A 22,056-nucleotide genomic window follows, 5' to 3' on the forward strand; every position below is an offset into this window, starting at 1 on the left:
GGGCTTCTTGCACACAGGAAATCAAACACACATTGTAGGAACTACAATCACTTATCCTCATTATTTCCCTCTTGTGTCCAATTAATTTTGGGATAGTTGAAATCCTTCATTTTTTGTTTTCTTTGTTACTCATTTGCATATTTCATCCTCCATTTGTCTTAAACAATGAGATCTTTGTAGACTATCCTAATTCGTGTCACTGATCCTTTTTTATTTTTTATGTTTGTCTCTATGGGTTCCATTTTTTATTTGCTGACAGCTGAGTTATTTTCTTTACCGACAACAGTAAGGACAGCTACTTTACCTCCTCCCTTTTTGTTAGCTATTTGTTCTTGGAAAGTACTTTGAGGTGAGCAATGCTAAGATATTAGTATAGCAAAAATCTTGCCTAAAAGAGGGAGTTTCCCGAAACAGCTTCATGTGGAACTGTGAAACAGCCAGCAGGTGGATAGTAATTACAGTATATGGTCGGAAGATATTTAATTGAGATCCACTTAATGGACAATTAATTTATCATCTCTAGTTTCTCACAAATGCTTAGCATTGGAAACATTTTGTGGTCTTTGAGAGAGAAACCTTTGAAAATTGGCTATTGGACACCAGCAGGCTGCAAGGGAGGTCCTAAGCCCTGGTTAGCCAGAGCTTATGCTTTTGTGATAAGTAAAGGGCACACTAAAGTGGGCTTATGTGCCTGTGTTCTTTACACCCCCTGTGAAAGTAAATTATAAAATAATGATTTTACAAAGTGACTTTCATCATACTCAGTAGGCAAAACCCACAGAACACAGAAATAAAACAGCTTAGAAAGTGAACCAAATAATGTCTGGTATTGTGATTGAAAGAGTATTATGCATCTGACAGAGGCCTGAACTTTCACTCCTGGGTTGGGAGCACACAGTTGGGAGAATTCCCAATTGAACCCAATTCAAGAAAAACTCCCCCCAACATGGATCAGGTTTCTGTTGGGTCGGATGATGAAGGGGAGGGGTGCGGAGCTGCAGGATGTAATATGAAAGCCACTGATCTCCAGAACAATTCAGAGCTGGCAGAAGGGCTGCCATGTGTGCTAGTGGGCTTGGTAAACTGGGACTTTGGGTGTGACCTAACCAGCCCAACGCGCTGATCGATTGGCACGACGAGCCAGTAAGACTGCATGAGAGATGAAAAATCAGGTTCACACCCGGTTTCTCTCCCCATGTAATCATACCTGCCCTGTTTTGCAGTTGAGCTCGGCCATGCAAACCCCATTTAAATATGAATGACATGTTTTCGGCATCATCTGGGCTCATTTGTATTTACTCCCTTGCCGGTCAGTTCTCTCATCGGCGAGAATCACAGCTGGTCTCCACCAGCAAAGACCAGATGTATGGCCTTGCTGGGGTGGGAGATCACTGAAGCCCCGGGTGGTCAGAGGTAGGGCCTTGTCGTTCCCTATGAATTTTAGTCTCTCTCCTCATTGGTCTACAAGTCATGCTTTGGAAATTCCACTGGCCATATTGGATCTGACTAAAGATTGCTGTACTTGTGCAGTTGTCTCCGTGAACTACGGGTGTGCAAATTACATCGTGTTCTTTTCCTACCTCTGTGAAAATGGTGGGGCAAGGTTCAGAGGTGGGACTTTAGGAATCAGGCTTCCAGTACCATTTTCTCTACAACATAGAGCCGCTCCTTCTGTACAAGCATTCAGGCTGGAAACCTGGCCAAATTAATTCTTTACTTTTTTTATGTTTTTTAATTTTTAATTTGCCGACTATATCAATTTTCCTAGTAAAAGCTATTACAGTTTCTTCATCCCCACTGTTTCTTATAGTATATTGCAGCTTTGAAATTTGGCACTAGCACCACTTGTACCAGTGCTACGTAAGCCCTTAATTCAAGAAGTTTCTGGCACAATGCACCCTAACTGAGAGGGCAATAACATGGACATGATATGTGTTCAGTGAAAGCTTGCAGAGCAGACTCTTAAGGAAAGTTGTATTGCGAGTGAGACATAGTCAATGGATTGAGTCGGCCTCCCCCTGCCAGCTGAAGGATCACTGGATCAATGCATCTTTTGCTTTCCTACCTCCCTGAATTTCATATTGTCCGCCTCAAAGTCTTCACCCTATGTGATCCCAGGCTCATCCTCTGATCACTGGAGTCACCTTCTCTGGCTTGTGGTCCTGCCTTGCTTCCCTCAGTCCCTGCTGAATTCCCTATTGTCAAAGCTAGATTGTGCAGGACACAGCATGCAGCCAATACAAGGGAGATATGCTCTGGTGGGTGTTGTAGCGATCAAACGGGTCGGTCAAGGCATTGCAAGTGCATCTTAAGTAGTTCGACACTCCTCTCCAGCACTAATCTTGTGGAGGCATGACTCCTTTTATCTCTCTCTTCTGCCTCAGTTCTTGGGTGGGAGAGTTGGGCCATCAGCCATCGCTTCACAGGATAGCCCTGGTCACCCAGGAGCCATCAATTCAATCTTGTAGGAGCCACAAACAGTTTTGGAATCAGAATGTGCTGCAAGATGTATAAATCATGTGAGTTCCCTGGATAATAGGTATTTACTTGCAGAATCTGTGCCCTGTCACAGACAATTTACATGTTCATTGAGTGGTACCCCTTCCTGTTGATGAAAGTCATTGGCTGTCCTGCTGGCACCCTGATTGCTACATGTGTGCAGTCTATAGCACCCTGGATGTGGGAAAACCCAGCCCATGACTGCGATCTCTCATGCGCTCTCAGCCTGGCTGCCCTCGTCTGCCTGGTAGTTATGAAAGTACATGGGTGTGTGAAGATGACATTGGTCACCAGCTTGACACACTATATGTGGCTGAATAAGAGTCACTGCACAAGTCCTGAAATAAACATGAAGCGTAAAGGTTAGTGTCATTGTGACCTTCAGTGCCACTGGCATAGGGTGAAACCCCTCCTCCCCCAAACCTCCGTAGTTGGAGGCAATTTTGGGACCATCATGTTGCAAATTGATGTCATTGAGTCCCTGATGAGGTGAAGCCTCATGCGACACTGGATGTCAGACATTTGGAGGTAGTTGACGCATTTCTAGCTTCTGGGTAGTGGTGACTTTGGCGTCCCCTCCCGCCTCGGCCTCCCTGCTGGCACTGCACCAACTGAGACCCTGCCTCTCCTCATATAGGTCTCTGCCTGAGATGCTGCCTTCACATAACTTGCCTCGTGTCCCTCCTGCCCCTCTCTTCCTCTTCAGAGAGAGTCCCACCAGCAATTTACACTATCCCCTTGGGTTCAGATACAGAGGACTAGCGTCTTGAAAATAATGGAACGCTGTCTTCCAGTCCTCAAGAAAACATTCCAGGGAAGTTCTGAAATGCTGGAAGTCATGCTTCAAATGCTAATCTACAAATAGGAAACTCAAGCAGCTTCACACAGCTACAAACAGAGAAACTGCTGCTGCTCCGGGGGCTTTTTAATCCACTCTTGGATGAGGAAATACAGAAAGTGCCCAATTGTTTTTCCTAAATAATGAGCTTAATCTAGTACAGGCAGCATAAAAGTGTTGTCGATTGGATCTTTAATGACCTTAATTGGTCCTTTAATTGTTGGCAGGTGTGTATCTGATTTACGCACATGCCTGCCAAATTCAAAATCATATGCATGCGAGTTGATGCTGTCAGGAAGCGCTCCTGAAATCTTTTTGCGAGACTTTATGCACTCCCAGGTCAGATGCATTCGCCTTGACCTTCTGGCCTTAATTTTGCTGCTGCAGAGACAGTAGAAATACTGTGTTAATTGTAATCGGAGGGGTATTGCAAACCTTCCGAATTTTCAAGAGAGCGTTGCTGCATCTTTACAAGGAATGGAGATGCGGGTGTTGGACTGGGGTAGACACAGTAAGAAATCTCACAATACCTGTTGGACTTTAATCTGGTGTTGTGAGACTTCTTATTGTCTTTACAAAGAGGCCAGAGAATATGGTAGATACGGCAAGAGAAAATCTGCTTGAATAATGGGAGCTATAATTGCAGTCCCTCTTGGGCTGCAGCATCTTGTAGGAATGGAGCACAATTAGGGGAGCGGCGTGCAAAAGGGGGAGGAGCTCTCCCAATCGCAGGTCTTAGCCAGCACATCTTGCACCTTCACCTCATCCAGGTGAAGTGTAAATGGTGCCTGCATTTCATGAAGGAGGTGACCGCCCTCCATGTCTTGATTTGAAGCTACATAGCAGGGTGAGGATGACATTGACATCCTTCCTTTAGCCAGGTATCCAAAACTGTATTGTGCCTATTTATGATCCCAAACACAGTGGGAGAAATGATCAGCTTTGCAAGACTCTGTGCCTCAAGGAATCCTGAAAAATATCAGCAGTGGCTGCTTACAGTAGGTTAGGCCCCTTCCATCTCTGACTGAGGGACTTAATGCCATTTTAACATCGCCCCAAGTAACTGCACTGCCTTGAGTGGAATTGGCCTTGAGACTGCACTCCCACATTTTCTAGCAGGTGGAAGGTCATTTTGTAAAAAGTAGGAGAGTACCTGAATTAGTAAAATAAGGCCAGAGGGCTGTCTTTGATCCCCCTAGTTAGGATGTGAATCAGCAAAAGTCTCAACTCTAAGCCTGGGCTTCTGAGAGAAGCTGAGACCTCGAAATTGAAAGACAATTCAGTCGATATATTCAATCTTATTGTGAAATGTGTAATTTTAACTTCTATTTTAGTGTGCACATTAGAAACTTTACTAAGAGGAAACAGCATGAGATCGAAAAATAAATTTAGAAAGCACATTGTGAGCGAACTATGGGAGCCTGGCAAATGGATTACGTAAGTGGTCAGATTATGCAATCAATATGTCAAGCTAACCAAAGAAAACACCGTAAGTGTGAGCATAGGAATTTATAAGGGGGAAAAAGACAAAACAAATGGCAAGAAACTTAAGTCATACAGTCAGGAGGTACATGGAAATATCAAGATAGGTTATGAGGTAAATAACATACACAATATTAGTTGATTTAATTGGTTAACAGCCTGATAAAGTTATCTAAAAGGGAGCAGGTTAATCTTTTCAACAAGGCTTGATTTCCACTCTACTTCCCGGCCAGGATTATCAGTGTTTCTCTCAACTGTACCTATTGCAGCGCTCGAGCATCACAGCATTAGTCAGTACTAAGGCTTTCGATTTTACATGAAAGATATGGGAAAAACCATCTAGCCTGAGGTAGAGATGCAACATAGCCTTAGCATCTGGCCCTTATTCTTTTGCAGCTGCTTTGCTCATTTTTCAATTCACAACCTTGTGTCTCATGTTTCCTAAGCTCACTGACACTGCATCATCATGAAACCCACTTTCATTTGTCCAGACATAATGAGCAATTTTATAAAGATTGTGGTTACTAACATCTTTAACAGCAAATACATATACAACACTAATGGATTCCCTCAGTTTGTTGGTGCAAAATGTCACTCACAGACACCATTAAATGTTGCTAATTAAGATGAGGATTTGATAACATTGGCTGCGCATAGAACATCTTTCAGCTCTGCATATTTGAAAACAAAAACGCTCATATAGCCTGTAATTACCATATTTAAAATATTCTGGTGTGCCTGTACCTTTCTGTGATATTGAAAGGGGACACTGAGTACTCTTGATCTGTGAAGTAACACAAAATAATAGGGCTTGACAGGGTAGATGTTCAAAGGCTGGAGAGTCGAGCATTGGGGTTCGTAGGACAAAGGTTCAAAGAACAAAGAAAATTACAGCATAGGAAAAGGCTGTTCAGCCCTCCAAGCTTGCACGACCATGCTACCCAACTGACCCAAACCCCCCTACCCTTCTGGGCACCATATCCCTCAATTCCCATCCTAATCATGTATCTGTCAAGATGTTCCTTAAAAATCCTTTCATATCTGCACTCAACTACCTCCCTCGCAGCGAGTTCCAGGCACCCAGCACCCCCTGTGTTTAAAAACTTGCCTTGTACATCTTTAAACCTTGCCCCTCGCACCTTATACATATGTCCCCTAGTAATTGACTCCTCCACCGTGGGAGAAAGGGTGAATTTTAATCTTGATGTGGAGATGCTGGCGTTGGTCTGGGGTAAGCATAGTAAGAAGCCTCACAACACCAGGTTAAAGTCCAACAGATTTATTTGGTAGCACAAACTTTTGGAGTGTTGCTCCTTCTTCAGGTGAGTGACAAGTTGTGTTCACAAACAGGACATATGTAGACACAAACTCAATTTACAAGATAATGGTCAGAATGCTAGTCTTTACAAGTAATCTAGTCTTAAAGGCACAGATAATGTGAGTGGAGAGAGGGTTAAGCACAGGTTAAAGAGGTGTGTATTGTCTCCAGCCAGGACAGTTAATGAGATTTTGCAAGCCCAGGCAAGTCGTGGTGGTTACAGATATGTGACATGAACCCAAGATCCCAGTTGAGGCCATCCTCATGCGTGCAGAACTTGGTTATCAGTCTCTGCTCTTCAACGTCATTTGTCGTGAAGGCTGCCTTGGAGAACGTTTACCTGAAGATCAGAGGTTGAATGCCCGTGACTGCTGAAGTGTTCCCCGACAGGAAGGGAACATTTTTGCCTGGTGATTGTCGAGCGGTGTTCATTCATCCGTTGTGGTAGCATCTGCATGGTCTTCCCAGTGTACTGCCTGACAGGGATTTCCAAGTTAGGATGGTGTGTGATTTGAAGGAGAACTTGCAGATGATAATGTTCCAATGTAACAGCTGCTGTTGTCCTTCTAGGTGGTAGAAGTTGTGGGTTTGGAAGGTGCGTCAAAGTGAGTTGTTGCAGTGCACTTTGTAGATGGACACACAGCTGCCAATGTATGTCAGTGGTGGAAGGAGTGAATGTTTAAGGTTGTGGATGGGGTGCAATCAAGTGCATTGCTTTGTCTTGAATGGTGTTGTTTGAACTGCATGCATTCAGGCAAATGGAGGGTATTCCATTACATGCCTCGTAAATGGTGGACAGGCCTTGGAGAGTTAGGAAAAGAGTTTCTTGCTGCAGAATTCCCAGCCTCTGTCCTTTTTTTTGGTCTGGTTCAGCTCTGATCAGACCTGATGATGTGAGAGGATTTTCAGTCCTTATTGTGCAGGTCATCATTTTTTTTAAGTCAACATGAGTTAATGTTGCATGTATTCTGTGTGATCTCTAACTCTGTCACCAGGTACCTGGGAGAGCCCTGTCTCTCCATTGCCAGTGGCAATGCATGCCAAAGCTCCATTTATTTTTGTGTATTGGCCTTCTTGGAGGTCAGGATTCTGATGACCGAGGGGCCGTCCTGAGTTCCCTGCCATTCTGTGGTATTATGCACTTTCTCTGCAAGGAATGAAGGAAGAGAATTATGAGAATGTGCAGTTGAATGTGTTGAGAGGGAACAATATCACACTTGTGACCATCACTATGATGGATGGGAGTGACTTGCTACTATCAGCCCCCCTTCGCACTCTATCGTTTCCCCCCCTCCCCCATCACAATCTTCGGCCACTCACTTATTCAGACGCCAATAAGTTTTGCTGTTGCTTTCTCATGTCCTGCTCCATCAACCTGGGCTCTACTCCAGTTGTCTATAACACTGCTCGCTCCAGCGTGCCTGGGGCTCTCCTCTGAATGTTTGGGTTCCACTCCCTGTCACCTCTGCTCCATATCATCAGTACTCACTGGGCCCTGCTTCCTGGTATCTCTGCTCCCCTGACCCTCCACCGTGGCTCTCTGGCCCTCGAATCAGTAGCTGGTTGAGTGACATTTTAAAAATTGTCTTTGAGGGTCACGTAGTAGGGCTTGGGCAGTCTGCACCTGGCTAATGGAAAGAGTGAAGCTTCAATAGTCAGGCTTAGACGGCGATCATCATGCCTGCCTGCCCGCTCCAGTTGACCAGGAAACCTGCAAGAGAATGCTCATGCTTTGTCTCAGTTAAAAACCCACTGGGGAAAAAAAAATCACTGCTCAAACCTCTTAAAGTCCTGACGTGCAGCTAGTCTGCCTTGCTGTGAGCAGATTGAGTTAAAATTTACCTCATCATCTCAGGATAAGGGCTTGCCATTTAGGACTGAGATGGAAAGAAATTCTTCACTCAGAGGTTTGTGGATCTTAGGAATTCTAAACTCTAGAGAACAGTGGGTGCTCAGTCATTGAGTACATCCAGGATTGAGACCGATAGATCTTTGGGCACAAAGGGAATTAAGGTTAATGGGATTGAGCAGGAAAGTGGAATTGATGTAAAAATCAGGGTCTTATTGAAGGGTGAAGCAGGCTTGAGGGACCATATGACCTACTGCTTCTATTACTTATGCTCTTGTTAATTTTCTCACACTAATGATCTCATACACTGCATCCACTTCATTACTTCACTTACTGAAGTACTTTGTCCATCTATTTACTTATAATTTTCTTTTTTCACTCCGAAATTTTCATTATTTAGCTATTAAATGTCAGTATTTGAGATTCAGCATGGAACAGAATGAACAATTCACATTGTAGGTTCTGTTCAATCTTTTGCCTTTTATCCCATTCACTTGACAGTTGGGTTTTTTATGTGTGTCGACTGTTCAATGATCTTATCATTTGCTTTCTCCCATGAGCTCACTGTCATGTAGTTTTTCCTTAAAGCAGTGTTTCCATTTCTCCTTTGCTCTTCCACATAGGGACCTTCTATCTGCCTGTTAAAGTCAAACCTTCCTTAGCTAAGCTGTCAGAATATGCTCATAACCACCTCAACTGCCCCTCTAGGGAGTTGTGACACTAGTCCAATTTTCTTATTGGACGTGGGTTTTACTAGAAAGTGACAGATAGCTATTCTGAACTATTTCACTTCAAATACATTGGTTTCTTAAGTGTTTGCTTTGTGTTACTCATGTTTTTGCCTCAGATAAGAGGGTTAGTAGACTGCAATGTAACATAGCTATGAGCTGCTATTACAGTGGGAGGCATCCTGTGTGCTGGAGCTCAGTTGGATCAGGTACGAAAAGGAAATCTGCCTATAAATCAGGAACAGTACTCCCACGAGTGCCTCACTGATGCCCACTATCCGTTCTAAGACACTTTATGTACCCCTACCCCATTGAGTGCACCCTGAGCAGTCAGCAGCTGTTCCTGGCATCTGACAAAACAGTCCTGTTGCTCCAAGCATGGAGATGCCCCAGCAGCACCAATAATTTATGTATATAAACTGGCCTTGTGCCATGGCGCAAAACCTGTTCTTTCATGCACAGGCACGTTAATAACCTCAACAGTGACAGCACCAGCGTCATTTCACAGAGCCCACAGTGCTGTTCCCTGGATTGTTGTTGTTGTTACTGTGAAACATTTCTGTCTTCGATATGTGCTGTTTAATTTTCATATCCACGATCCATCTGCTGCTCATTTACCAAATTGTGGGACTTTTGCCTGAAATTGTACCCAGGAGCCTAATATATTCTGTACATAGTATCACATTAAAATTGTTTCACACATAATCTGTGATAATAATCCACATATTGTGTGCTTAATGTTGATTCTAATGGTTCTTGCATGAGTAAAGAAACTCAATAATTTGAAAGAGAATTTAAAAGGCTAATGTAGGAGACCCGAGTGCTGCCAGTTAGTGTGTTTTAGTAATTTATTAGGAGACAAGACTGGAACCATGTCTCAATCTCCAACTCCACGACATATGTTTTCTCACACCTCAACAGCAGCCAAGAAAACTGCAACCAAGTAGATGCTGGTATTCCTTGCAAAGGAATACAGGGCAGGAATGGGAAATGGCAGCAAAAGAATGTTGATGTAATATTTCACGTAAGGCTGCATACCTCCTTGGAGTTAAAAATGAGAAATATTAGGGTCTGGATGTTGTATTGGGTCAACACTATTCTTGTACTTTTGAGAGCTGAATTTAAATCAACGGTGGGAGAAGACTCACCTCTTTTTTTATTGACTATGCCAGTCGTTTATGTTCAATGTAAAATGCATCACAGAACTATTCCTTCCAGCAGTCAAAAAGATAGATGGAGTAGGTCATTCATTGTGGTGTACAATTGTAGACTGTGGTTAGAGTTGACAACTACTTGGACTGAATTACTTCACATAGGTGTGTTGCACTTGATATTGATGTGATGTGCTTATCTAGTTGGTGAAAATGGAAAATTCTAGGTGCCCATCTGGTTTCAACCGGTTGCTTTTGGTTTTTTCAGGTTACGTGAGTCTGTGTAGTGACCTCTTGATGTCCTTATAAACAGAGAAATTAATTTACATAGTACTGTTTTTAAACAGACTTGTATCAGTTCCTGTGTGGTCTATACGGCATCCTTCTGCTGTTGGACTCTGCATGGGTCTACAGTGCTGCCTGTCCCCTGGGAATCAATTTAATACGGTGCAATGCAAAGGTGTTTCTTCCCCATTATCCCTTAAGGCTGAAAGTAAACCACCTAAAGGCTTAATCACTTCACACTGCTCTTGCCAACTTGTATGGCGAAAGCAAAAACATAGAACTTTGAATATGTACAATGAGAAGTAGTGTTTAAAATATTAAAAGCCTAACATAGAATAATTATTTTTTTGTATGGCTTAAATCATTATGATTAATTGTAAGTGAGTAAATAAGGCTTTCAAATAAATTGAGAGATTCAGGCATTGTAAAATGATAGGTTAAAACTTGAGTGAGCTTTGGTTCTATTCAATATGTTTGTTGCTATACCCTTCTACTCAGTGTCATCTCTCTAATTCTGTCTATAGTGTCAGTAAAATCAAGCCAGGCTAATGAAGATGGTGCTTAAATTAAAAAAGGAGAGATTTTGTGTTGACATCCCTGCAGAATATGGGCACATGATTGATAAGCTATTTGTAACTGTTATTTTTAACTGAATTCAAGAAAACAAAGATCTACTTCTTTTGCCCCCAAACCTATCTTCAACTGTGTAGGCTGTGCAACGTACAGAACCAGTAAGTATCATCTTTAGGGTACTGCTTGGTGGTTATCTGTTAGACGAAATGTCAGCCCTTCATTAAACCTGTCCATATGTCGTTTCATTGAAATTAACAAAACAAAGATCAAGTTAGTTCTCTAAAATGCAACACATTACACTAGCATTCTCGAACTATTTAGACATATTAATGGGGTTTCAGCTTTTGAGGATTAAAATGTGAAATTGGTATTACAAATATATTTGCACAAGTTTTACTACTGGAAATGCAGATTGTTTTACAGAAGCTGCACTTAAAATGTGATTTTCAGTTACAGTAGTTTTTTCTTTAAAGCCAATATTTTACATTTCTAGTGTAACATTGCAATTTCTGAATTATTTATTTTGATTCTCTGTAGCCCTCCACGTTCATTGACTCCTCAGCAGCCTCGCTGCAGTTCAGAGGTGGATACACATAGCAATGGAGAGAAGAACAGTTCGCAGGTGAGAAAAATTGAGCAAATTATTTCATCGTTAAAAACACATCATGCTTCTATAATGGAATTGTTAACACTTCAATTAAAATCTGACCAAAATTGCCTTCAATTTATTTGCAAACTTGTAAAGTGTTCGCAAATGATCCAAGTAGATGTCATAGTTGAAAAAGTGGAAGTTGAAGAACATTGGCCAAAACCAGTAACACTGATAACAGTTACCATCACATAATTATGCTGAATATTATGCTGTTTATTCTTTAATGTAGAACATTGGACTTTCTCACGTTATTGCTAGTGACAAAATTCCAGACTACACGTGATTTCTTTAAACTAATCATTTAACAAATTCTCCAGTCATAGTTGGCACAGTTCTGGCATTGGAAGCTTGGAAAATCAACCATTCATTCACAACGCAAAGCTGCATGTCAGAACTAGTCAAATGTAGTTACAGGGAAATAACAATAATTGACGGTACTAATAAATAGCACTCAATTTGCAAAATCACAGATGCATTATAAAGACTAGGAGATGGCAGAGGATATGTTAATGGAGGGGTATAATTATAGTATGACAGATTTAGTTAGGCAGTTACCATTACAAATATGGGCATTGTAACTTACAGTGGAAAGTATTAACAGAAATTATACACAGTTGCAGGATGTTTAACGTATTACTAGGCATTGCAAATATGTAATAACTATCCAGGTGTATTTTTAATTGTCGCTGTAATGGAAAATAAAGGTCAATGTTAAAGGGACACTTTAAAAAAAGCTGTTATCATCATTAAAAACCATTTAAAATGAGCTTAGAAAATGGTGATCAAATGTCATTACTCATACAAAAAGTATTTGATGGTAGCACATGCTGTGAGCTGTGTTAATTCTGTACAAATGTTGCACAACTCTTTTTGGTATTTTTGATCAAAAGAAGTTAAATCAAGTACATGAAATAAATTTGTCAAGACCCCAGGAGATTACTAAAATCAATTTGAAATAATCGCCCATTTTCAAAAGGTAGCTGAAAGGAACTATTAGTATAATGCTTGCATATCTGAAAAATAAGAACGTGCAGGGCTACAGGGAGAAAGCAGGGGAGTAACATTAGGTGAATGGCTCCTTTGAAGAGCCAGCACAGATACAACAGGCTGAATGGCCTCCTTCTATGCTGTAACACTTCTGTAATTCAGTAACGTTAGTACTTATTTCTAGGTATGTCCTGCAACAGTATGGTGGCACAGTGGTTAGCACTGCTGCCTCTTAGCGCCAGGGACCCAGGTTCGATTCCCAGTTGGGTCACTGTCTGTATGGAATTTGCACGCTCTCCCTGTGGTAGACAGAGGGGAACCGGTGGATGTGGTGTTTCTCGATTTTCAAAAGGCATTTGATAAGGTGCCGCACAAGAGGTTGCTTCAGAAGGATAGGGGGCATGGAGTTGGGGGTAAGGTGTTAGCGTGGATAGAGGATTGGTTGTCTAATAGGAGGCAGAGAGTTGGTATCAATGGGTGCTATTCTGATTGGCGGTTGGTGACTAGTGGAGTGCCGCGGGGATCGGTGCTGGGACCTCAACTATTTACCATTTATATAGATGATCTGGAGGAGGGGGCTGAGTGTAGGGTGTCGAAATTTGCTGATGACACGACGACAAGTGGAAAAGCAAATTGTGCGGAGGGTGTGGAAAGTCTGCAGAGGGATCTAGATAGGCTGAGCGAGTGGGCGAGGACCTGGCAGATGGAGTACAATGTTAGCAAATGTGAGGTTATCCACTTTGGCAGGAATAATAGTAGGAGGGATTACTATTTAAAGGGCGAAAAGCTGCAGCGTGCTCCGGTGCAGAGGGACCTGGGGGTCCTTGTGCACGAGTCGCAAAAACCCAGTCTGCAGGTGCAGCAGGTGATCAAGAAGGCGAATGGGATGCTGGCCTTTATAGCGAGGGGGATAGAATATAAAAGCAGGGAGGTCTTGCTGCAACTGTACAGGGCACTGGTGAGGCCGCAGCTGGAGTACTGTGTGTAGTTTTGGTCGCCGCACTTGCGCAAGGATATTTTTGGCCTTGGAGGGAGTGCAGAGGAGGTTCACTAGGCTGATACCGGAGATGAGGGGGTTGGACTATGAAGAGAGGCTGAATAGACTGGGTCTGTACTCGTTGGAGTTTAGAAGGATGAGGGGGGATCTTATAGAGACGTATAAGATAATGAAGGGGATGGATAGGGTAGAGGTAGAGAGATTCTTCCCGCTCAGAAAGGACAGCAGGACTAGAGGGCACAGCCTCAAGATAAGGGGGGTGGGGGGCGCAGTTTAGAACAGAGTTGAGGAGGAACTTCTTCACTCAAAGGGTGGTGAATCTCTGGAATTCTCTGCCTGTTGAAGTGGTGGAGGCTACCTCGCTAGATATATTTAAGACACGGGTAGATAGGTTTTTGGTAGGCAAGGGAATTAAGGGTTATGGGGAGAAAGCGGGAAAGTGGAACTGATCCACTACAGATCAGCCATGATCTTATTGAATGACAGGGCAGGCTCGAAGGGCTAGATGGCCTACTCCTGCTCCTATTTCTTATGTTCTTATGTGTTTGCGTGGGTGTCCTCCGAGTGTTCTGGTTTCCTCTCTCAGTCCCAAAGACATGCTGGTTAGGTGCATTGACCCAGGCAGGCAACGGAATGTGGCGACTAGGAGATATTTATAGTAACTTCACTGCAGTGAGAATTTAAACCTACTTGTGACTAATAAATAAACTTTACTGAACTATAAATTTCAAAATCTGAATGGAGCTGCCAAATTACATTGGACAGAATTAAATTCTGCCTTTGGGCTGTTTATGGACTTCAACGCGGATAAATGTGTAGTGGTCCAGTTTAGCAGGACCAATGGGTTGCAAGAGTACAATATCAAGGGTAGGAGTCTTAGCTGTGTTGAAGAGCAGAAGGATCTTGGGGTCTGGGTCCATAGGACTCTTAAATCGACCTCGCAGGTGGAGGAGGTGGTTAAGAAGGCGTATGGCGTACTGGCCTTCATTAATCGAGGGATTGAGTTTAGGAGTCGGGAGGTAATGCTGCAACTTTATAAGATCCTTGTCAGACCCCACTTGGAGTTCTGTGCGCAGTTCTGGTCGCCTCACTGCAGGAAGGATGTGGAAGCTATTGAGAGGGTGCAGAGGAGATTTACAAGGATGTTGCCTGGATTGGGAGGCATGCCTTACGAAGATAGGTTGAGGGAGCTCGGTCTCCTCCCTGGAGAGACGAAGGTTGAGAGGCGACCTGATAGAGGTTTATAAAATGTTGAGAGGAATAGATAGGTGGATTCTCGGAGGCTATTTCCCAGGGCTGAAATGGTCACTACGAGAGGACACAGGTTTAAGGTGCTGGGAAGCAAGTACAGAGGAGACGTAAGGGGTAAGTTTTTTACTCAGAGGGTGGTAAGTGAGTGGAATCGGCTACCGTCAGTGGTGGTAGAGGCGAACTCGCTGGGGTCTTTTAAAAGACTTCTGAATGAGTATATGGGAACTAATGGGATTGGGAGTTACAGATAGTTCTTGGGCTTGGTAGGCATAGATGTGATCGGCGCAACTTGTGGGCCGAAGAGCCTGTTTGTGCTGTAGTGTTCTATGTATGGCGGGGTTGGAGTAGTTGGGGCAGGTGGAGGAGTGCCCTTCACTTTCCCAACTCCCTCCAATTTCATCATGTATATTAACGACAAATTAAGGACTTCTTCCCACCATGGAGGGCTGTCCCATTGGCAAAGGTTGGTCGGCAAAAAGGAAACCTTTGCTCCCCCCACCTGGGCCAGTATGACTAACCCTGGATACCCCCAAACATTTGCCTGAATTCTAGATCCTCCTCCATTCTTGCTGGTCTAGGCTGACTGCAAACCAACAGTGGCCACTGCTCCTGGTGCTGACACTGGGAGTGAAGGATTGCCAGCACTCCAAGTGGCTAGCAGCTCCTGCAGGTGGGATCTTCATCTGTAAAGAAACAAAGCAAAGAACAAAGGAAATTACAGCACAGAAACAGACTTTTCAGCCCTCCAAGCTGCACCGACTATGCTGCCGAACTGAACTAAAACCCCCTATGCTTCCGGGAACCATATCCTTCTATTCCCATCCTATTCATGCATTTGTCCAGACGCCCCTTACAAATCACTATCATATCTGCTTCGACTACCTTCCCTGGCAGCAAGTTCCATACTCCGTGTAAAAAGCCTTTATACCAAACAGTTAAGTGTCTGATGGGCATCCGTTGCATTTGAGCTCCCAGAAATGGCCGCAATTGGGTTGCCCCAGCTTTCTGTCCAGTCTTGGGGCCACCATCATGGTCATTAAGTTCAACTCATTTTGAGGAGATTAAGATAGACGCTTAATTTCTCTGTTAAAATTAGACTGAAACAGTTGTTTGCTTTTTCCAAAATGATAGATTTGCATTTATAATCAGATGGTATATGATGGATATGTATCTGATAATATTTTCATTATCTCTTTATTCAGTCTGAGGAGGATTATCTTGAGAGAAAGAGAGAGGTTGAAAATATAATGAAGAAAAATGCTGATTGGATCTGGGATTGGTCAAGCAGGCCAGAGAATATCCCACCGAAGTAAGTGTCCCTCAGCTAATTACTGCATCTCCACAACATGATTCTCAGATATTGGATCAACAAAATGGAGACAAATTCTGGAGGGTTGATAGCCCTATTACACAGAGATGTTGAAATTATGAAAGATGTTGGTGGGATAAATTAAAATTGATTATTTCTGTTGGTAAGCATGGGGCATAAATAGCCACAAAAAGCATTTAAGAACTATTTGAAAAAATCTTTGTACTAACGGTGGCCAAAATTTGGAATTCTCTGCCAATAACTACTAAACAAAAGTGCATTTTTTTAATGTAGAATTAGGTAATTGCTTCAAAAATAGGAGATTTAAATGGTGGGGGGCAGGCAGGAAAGTGAGATTAGACTGGGTGCTTCAAATTTAAAAAAAAAAATCAGCATGTAATTGATGTGCCAAAAGGCTTTATTTTGTTGTAACACTGATTATTTGTGTTACTTTGCCTTATTTCTGACAATACAGTATGAGCAAAATTGTGTTTTCTGAAATAGGGAATTCCAGTTCAAACACCCAAAGCGTTCTGCCACTCTGAGTATGAGGAACACAGGAGTCATGAAAAAAGGTGGCATTTTCTCAGCTGAATTTCTGAAAGTCTTCCTACCTTCATTGCTCATCTCTCACATATTAGCCATTGGTTTGGGGTAAGTAACCATCCAGCCATTTCCATGTTAGAGTGCATCAGGATCTATTTATTACACTGATTCAAATGTTTATAGAACGAGCTTCTTTCTCCTGTCCAACTTTAGATATTTGGTGAAAATTGAGCACATTTGTGCTGCATCTGGTTCAAAATTTACTTTGGCATTCAGTTTTAACATTAACATGTCATTTAACAATTGAAAAAAAGAACAACTTTGTCAGCGAAGCTGAGGTTTCTGCTGTTATCAGCCCTTTGCTTCCTTTTGATCCATTGGGAATGCTTTATGCAATCCATCTGCAAACCTGCATACAGACTTGTTGACCGTCACACAGCTAGTTGTGAGATCTTCCAGCATGCAGAACTGATTTCCACGTCGTAGTTTCTGCCCAAACCCAGCAAATCTACGGGATCCACTAACGTATTCACCTCTTTTGGACTCAAAGAACTCAATCTCCAGCCAAATGTCGGGAAAATTAGGTATTTCATTTATTGTATCTTGCAGGCTTCAACTCTGCTGCCCCAGGCAGTCCCTGGCCAGATTTTAAGACCACCCAGAAGGGTCACATGATTTGATCCCTTAACGGACTATGCACCCTGAATACATAGCACCATTCCCCAGGATTTTCATTGTATTTACAGTGGGAAATCAAAGAACCACAGTCAAATTTCTACCCCTTCACCTCTTCCTACTCCAAAGAGTCATGTTGTAAATATATAAAATACAAATAAACTTGCCCTATCCTTAACCAGAGGAAATTTGTCATAGCCACGTGTTTATTTTCATAAGAAACAGGAGCAGGAGTAAGGTTATTATGTTCTTATGTGCAAATCAAAGAACAGTAAGACTTTTTGTCACAGATTTTTTTTAGTCTTTATTAATCTGAAGTTTGCTTAAAAATTTTACCTGTAGACAGATATACCGGGAGATTAGCAGAAACTAAAGAAAATGCCCATTTTTAGCCATTTTCCTGTGTTTCTGCCAGACTTCCAATCGGAGATCTGGTGAACCCAGTGAAAGTTTGAGGTCCGTATGTTTTAAAAAGACTCTTGAGAGGGAGGAAATCTTTTCCCAACAAATGATGGATGTGCTCAGAGTTGTTTGACCTCGGTGGTAGAGGAACTCTAGTTCCCTTTAGATTAACAGGAACAGTGGAGGATTTTTAAGGAGTTTTTTTTCAGTACTCAGCAAAATATATTCAATGAAAAGGAGGAATGTTAGAAAAGGGATAACTAAGGAAATAAAGGAGAACATCAAATTAAAAAACAATGCATACAGAGTGGCCACAATTAGTGGTGAACTAGAAGATTGGGAAAGCTTTAAAAAAACAAAGAACTATAAGAATAATAAAGAAAGGAAAGATAGATTATGAAAGTAAACTAGCACAAAATATTAAAAACATAGTAAAAGTTTTTACGAGTATGTAAAATACCTCTTGGAAAAGAGTGGCTAAAGTAAATGTAGTAAAAAGTCTGACAACACCAGGTTTTAGTCCAACCGATTTATTTGATAGTAAACGCACAGCTTCGAGGTTTCCCTCTTCGTCAGGTGAATGGAGAGTTCTGGCCTCAGACAGAGCATATAAAGCACAAACAGGTTAGAGATTATTGGACTAGAATGCGAATCTTTACACCTAACCTGCTGTTCAAGTCCTAAAGTGGCTGACATGTGTGTGGAAGGAGCACTGATCACAGGTTAAAGAGATGTGTATTGTCTCCAGACCCTGTTGAGACCAAGAGGAGAGGGGAGGGGCTAGGGAGGAGGGAGAGGGAGAGAGAGAGAGGAGGGGAGGTAGGGGAGGGGGAGAGAGGAGGAGGGGAGGGGAGAGAGAGGAGGGGAGGAGGAGAGAGGAGGGGAGGGAGGGGAGGGGAGAGAGAGGAGGGGAGGAGGAGGGGAGAGGGGAGGGGAGAGAGAGGAGGGGAGGGGGAGAGAGAGGAGGGGAGGGGAGAGAGAGGAGGGGAGGGGGGGAGGGTGGGGGGGAGGAGGAGGGGAGGGGAGAGGGTGGGGGGGGAGGAGAGGGGAGGGGAGAGGGTGGGGGGGGGAGGAGAGGGGAGGGGAGAGGGGGTGGGGGGGAGGAGGGGGGGGAGGGTGGGGGGGGGGAGGGAGGGAGGGGAGGGGAGGGAGGGGAGGGGAGGGAGGGGAGAGGGAGAGGGTGGGTGGGGAGAGAGAGGGGTGGGGAGGGTAGGGGAGAGGGAGAGGGTGGGGAGGGAGGGGGAGAGGATGGGGGGAGGGGAGGGAGGGGAGTGGGGGGGGAGGGAGAGGGGGGAGGGGAGAGGGTGGAGGGGAGGGAGGGGAGTGGAGGGGAGAGGGGGAGGGGAGAGGGTGGAGGGGAGGGAGGGGAGTGGAGGAGAGGGTGGAGGGAGAGGGTGGGGGGGAGGGGAGGGTGGAGGGGAGAGGGTGGGGGGAGGGAGGGTGGAGGGAGAGGGTGGGGGGGAGGGTGGGGGGAGAGGGGAGGGGGGAGGGGAGAGGGTGGGGGGGAGGGGAGAGGGTGGGAGAGGGTGGGGGGAGGGGGGGAGGGAGGGGAGGGAGGGAGGGGGAGAGGAGTGGGGAGGGGAGAGAGAGATGGGGGGAGGGATGGAGGGGAGGGGAGGGGGGGTTGAGGAGGAACTTCTTCACTCAAAGGGTGGTGAATCTCTGGAATTCTCTGCCTGTTGAAGTGGTGGAGGCTATCTGCTAAATATATTTAAGTCACGGGTCGATAGGTTTTGACAGACAAGGGAATTAAGGGTTATGAGGAGAGAGCGGGCACTTGGAACTGATCCACTTCACATCAGCCATGATCTTATTGAATGGCGGGGCAGGCTCGAAGGGCTAGATGGCCTACTCCTGCTCCTATTTCTTATGATCTTATGTAAATGTTAACATGCGTAGTTGGGAAAATGCTGGAATCTATCATTAAGGAAGAAATAGCAGGACACCTGGAAAAGAAAGATTCAATCAAGCAGACGCAGCATGGATTCATGAAGGGAAAGTCATGTTTGATGAATTTACTGGATTTTTATGAAGATATAACGAGTGCGGTTGACTGAGGGGATCCGTGGATGTGGTATATTTAGATTTCAGAAGGCGTTTGATAAAGTGCCTCACAAAAGGCTGCTGCCTAAGATAAAAGTACACGGAGTTCAGGGTAAAGTGTTCGCGTGGATTGAGATTGGCTATCTAACAGAAAGCAGAGAGTCGGAATAAATGGGTGCTTTTCTGGTTGGCAGTCAGTGACTAGTGGCATGCCGCAGGGATTGGTGCTGGGACCTCATAGACGATCTGGAGGAGGGGACCAAATGTAGGGTAACAAAGTTTGCAGATGGCACAAAGATGAGTGGGAAAGCAAATTGCATGGAGGACACAAAAAGTCTGCAGAGAGATTTGGATAGGCTAAGTGAGTGGGCAAGGATCAGGCAGATGGAGTATAACGTTGGCAAATGTGAGGTTATCCACTTTGGAAGGAATAATAGTAAAATGGACTATTATTTAAATGGTGAAAAATTACACCATGCTATCGTGCAGAGGGACCTGGGGGTCCTTGTGCATGAATCACAAAAACTCAGTTTGCAGGTGATCAAGAAGGCAAATGGAATGTTGGCCTTTATCGGGCGAGGGATGGAGTATAAAAGCAGGGAGTTCTTGCTGCAGTTGTGCAAGATACTGATGAAGCTGCACCTAGAGTATTGTGTACAATTTTGGTCCCCTTATTTAAGAAAGGCTACATTAACTTTGGAGGGGATGCAGAGAAGGTTCACCAGTTGATTTCGGAGATGAGGGGGTTAGCGTATGAGGAGAGATTGAGTAGACTGGGCCTGTACTCATTGGAGTTTAGAAGGTTAAGGGAGATCTTATAGAGACATATAAGATAATGAAGGGGCTAGACAGGGTAGAAGCAGCAAGATTATTTCCACTTAGAATGGAAACAAGAACTAGAGGGCACAGCCTCAAAATATGGGGGAGTCAATTTAGAACAGAGTTGAGGAGGAACTTCTCCCAGAGGGTAGTGAATCTTTGGAATTCTCTGCCTATTGCAGAGGCTACCTTGTTAAATGTGTTTTAAGTCACAGATAGATTTTTGACTAATAAGGGAATTAAGGGTTATGGGGAGCAAGTGGGTAAGTGGAACTGAACCACTATTAGATCAGCCATGATCTTATTGAATAGCAGGGCAGGCTCCAGGGACTAGATGGCCTACTCCTGCTCCTATTTCTTATGTTCTTAACAGACTGGTAACAGCACGGGGGATCATTGAGTCCACACAAACTTTCTGCAAGGGCTGTTCAGGTGGTCCCACTTCTCTGCCCTTTCCCTCTACCCCTGAAAATTTTTTCAGGTGCTTATCTAATTCCTTTAAAAATTGAATCTGTCTCCACCACTCTCAGATAAGTAGTACAGAAAAAAATGTTTTCCTATGTCACCTTTGATTCTTTGCCAATCAGCTTAAGTCTGTCTCCTCTGGTTCTCAACCAGTTTGTCATTGAATTATGGAATCCCTACAGTGCAGGAGGCCATTCCATCCATCAAGCCTGCACTGACAATAGGAACGGTTTCTTACTGTCTACTCTCTCTACACACCTCGTGATTTTGAACACCTGTCAAACATCATCTCAGTCTTCTCTCCTCTCAGGAGAAGAATCGTAACTTCTTCACTTTATCCTTATAACTGAATTTCCTTATCCCTGGAACCATTCCCATAAATCTTTTCTGAATCTTCTCTATATATGGATTCACTTCCACATCCGTCCGAGCATCTGATGCTAATACAGTAGTTGTGACCAAACCAGGGCTTTCTAAATGTTCACTAATTTTTTTTGCTTTTATGTTCTATTGCTCCATTTATAAACCTCAGGAGCACATTTACCTTTCTTAACCTGCCCTGACCTTCAACTACTTATGCACGTTTATTACAAGTCTCCCTGTTCATGCACACAGTTTAAATTGTAACAGTTATTTTATATTGCCTCTCCTTAATTTTCCTATGAAAATGTATTATTTCACAATCCTGTACATTGAAATTGAAATATTGAAATTGAAATTCCATCTGCCATGTGTCTGCCCGTTCCACCATCCTGCCTGTGTCCTCCTGAAGTCCCTCACTATCGTCCTCAATCAATTCTATGGCTATCCTCCTCACAGCTCACAAGTTTTGTGTCGTCAGCATATTTTGAAATTATGCCCAGCATGTCCAAATCAAACTGATTAGTACATTATCAAGAAAAGCAGTAGTCCTAGTACTAACCTGCTGGAGAACGCAACTGGACATCTCTATCCGTCCATTTACCAAAACAATGTTTTTTGTCATTCAGCCAACATTGTAGCCATCCTCCCACGGTCCTTCTGATTCTATGGGCTTTTGTGACAAACCTTTTGTGTTTCAATTTATCTCACAGCTTTTGGAACTCTATATACACCACAGCTGCATTATCCTCATCAACCTTTCTGTTACCTCATCAAAAAAACTTGATCTGTTTAACACAATTTGTCATTAACAGATCGATGCTAGC

At 43.5% G+C, this 22,056-nt stretch overlaps 1 protein-coding gene across 1 annotated transcript in view; it reads left to right on the forward strand.

Annotated features, from left to right (window-relative positions):
- The window catches only part of bnip3 (BCL2 interacting protein 3), a 58,275-nt gene that overhangs the window by 33,853 nt on the left and 2,366 nt on the right, over window positions 1-22,056 (forward strand). Inside the window, exons 3-5 of the mRNA XM_080205604.1 lie at window positions 11,261-11,345; window positions 15,813-15,919; window positions 16,424-16,573. Coding sequence (XP_080061730.1) covers window positions 11,261-11,345; window positions 15,813-15,919; window positions 16,424-16,573 — 342 coding nt within the window. The remainder of the gene's footprint in view (window positions 1-11,260; window positions 11,346-15,812; window positions 15,920-16,423; window positions 16,574-22,056) is intronic.

The sequence above is a fragment of the Carcharhinus amblyrhynchos genome, chromosome 17 (assembly GCF_965287045.1).
Source record: "Carcharhinus amblyrhynchos chromosome 17, sCarAmb.v2.hapA, whole genome shotgun sequence".
Taxonomy (NCBI): Eukaryota; Metazoa; Chordata; class Chondrichthyes; order Carcharhiniformes; family Carcharhinidae; genus Carcharhinus; species Carcharhinus amblyrhynchos.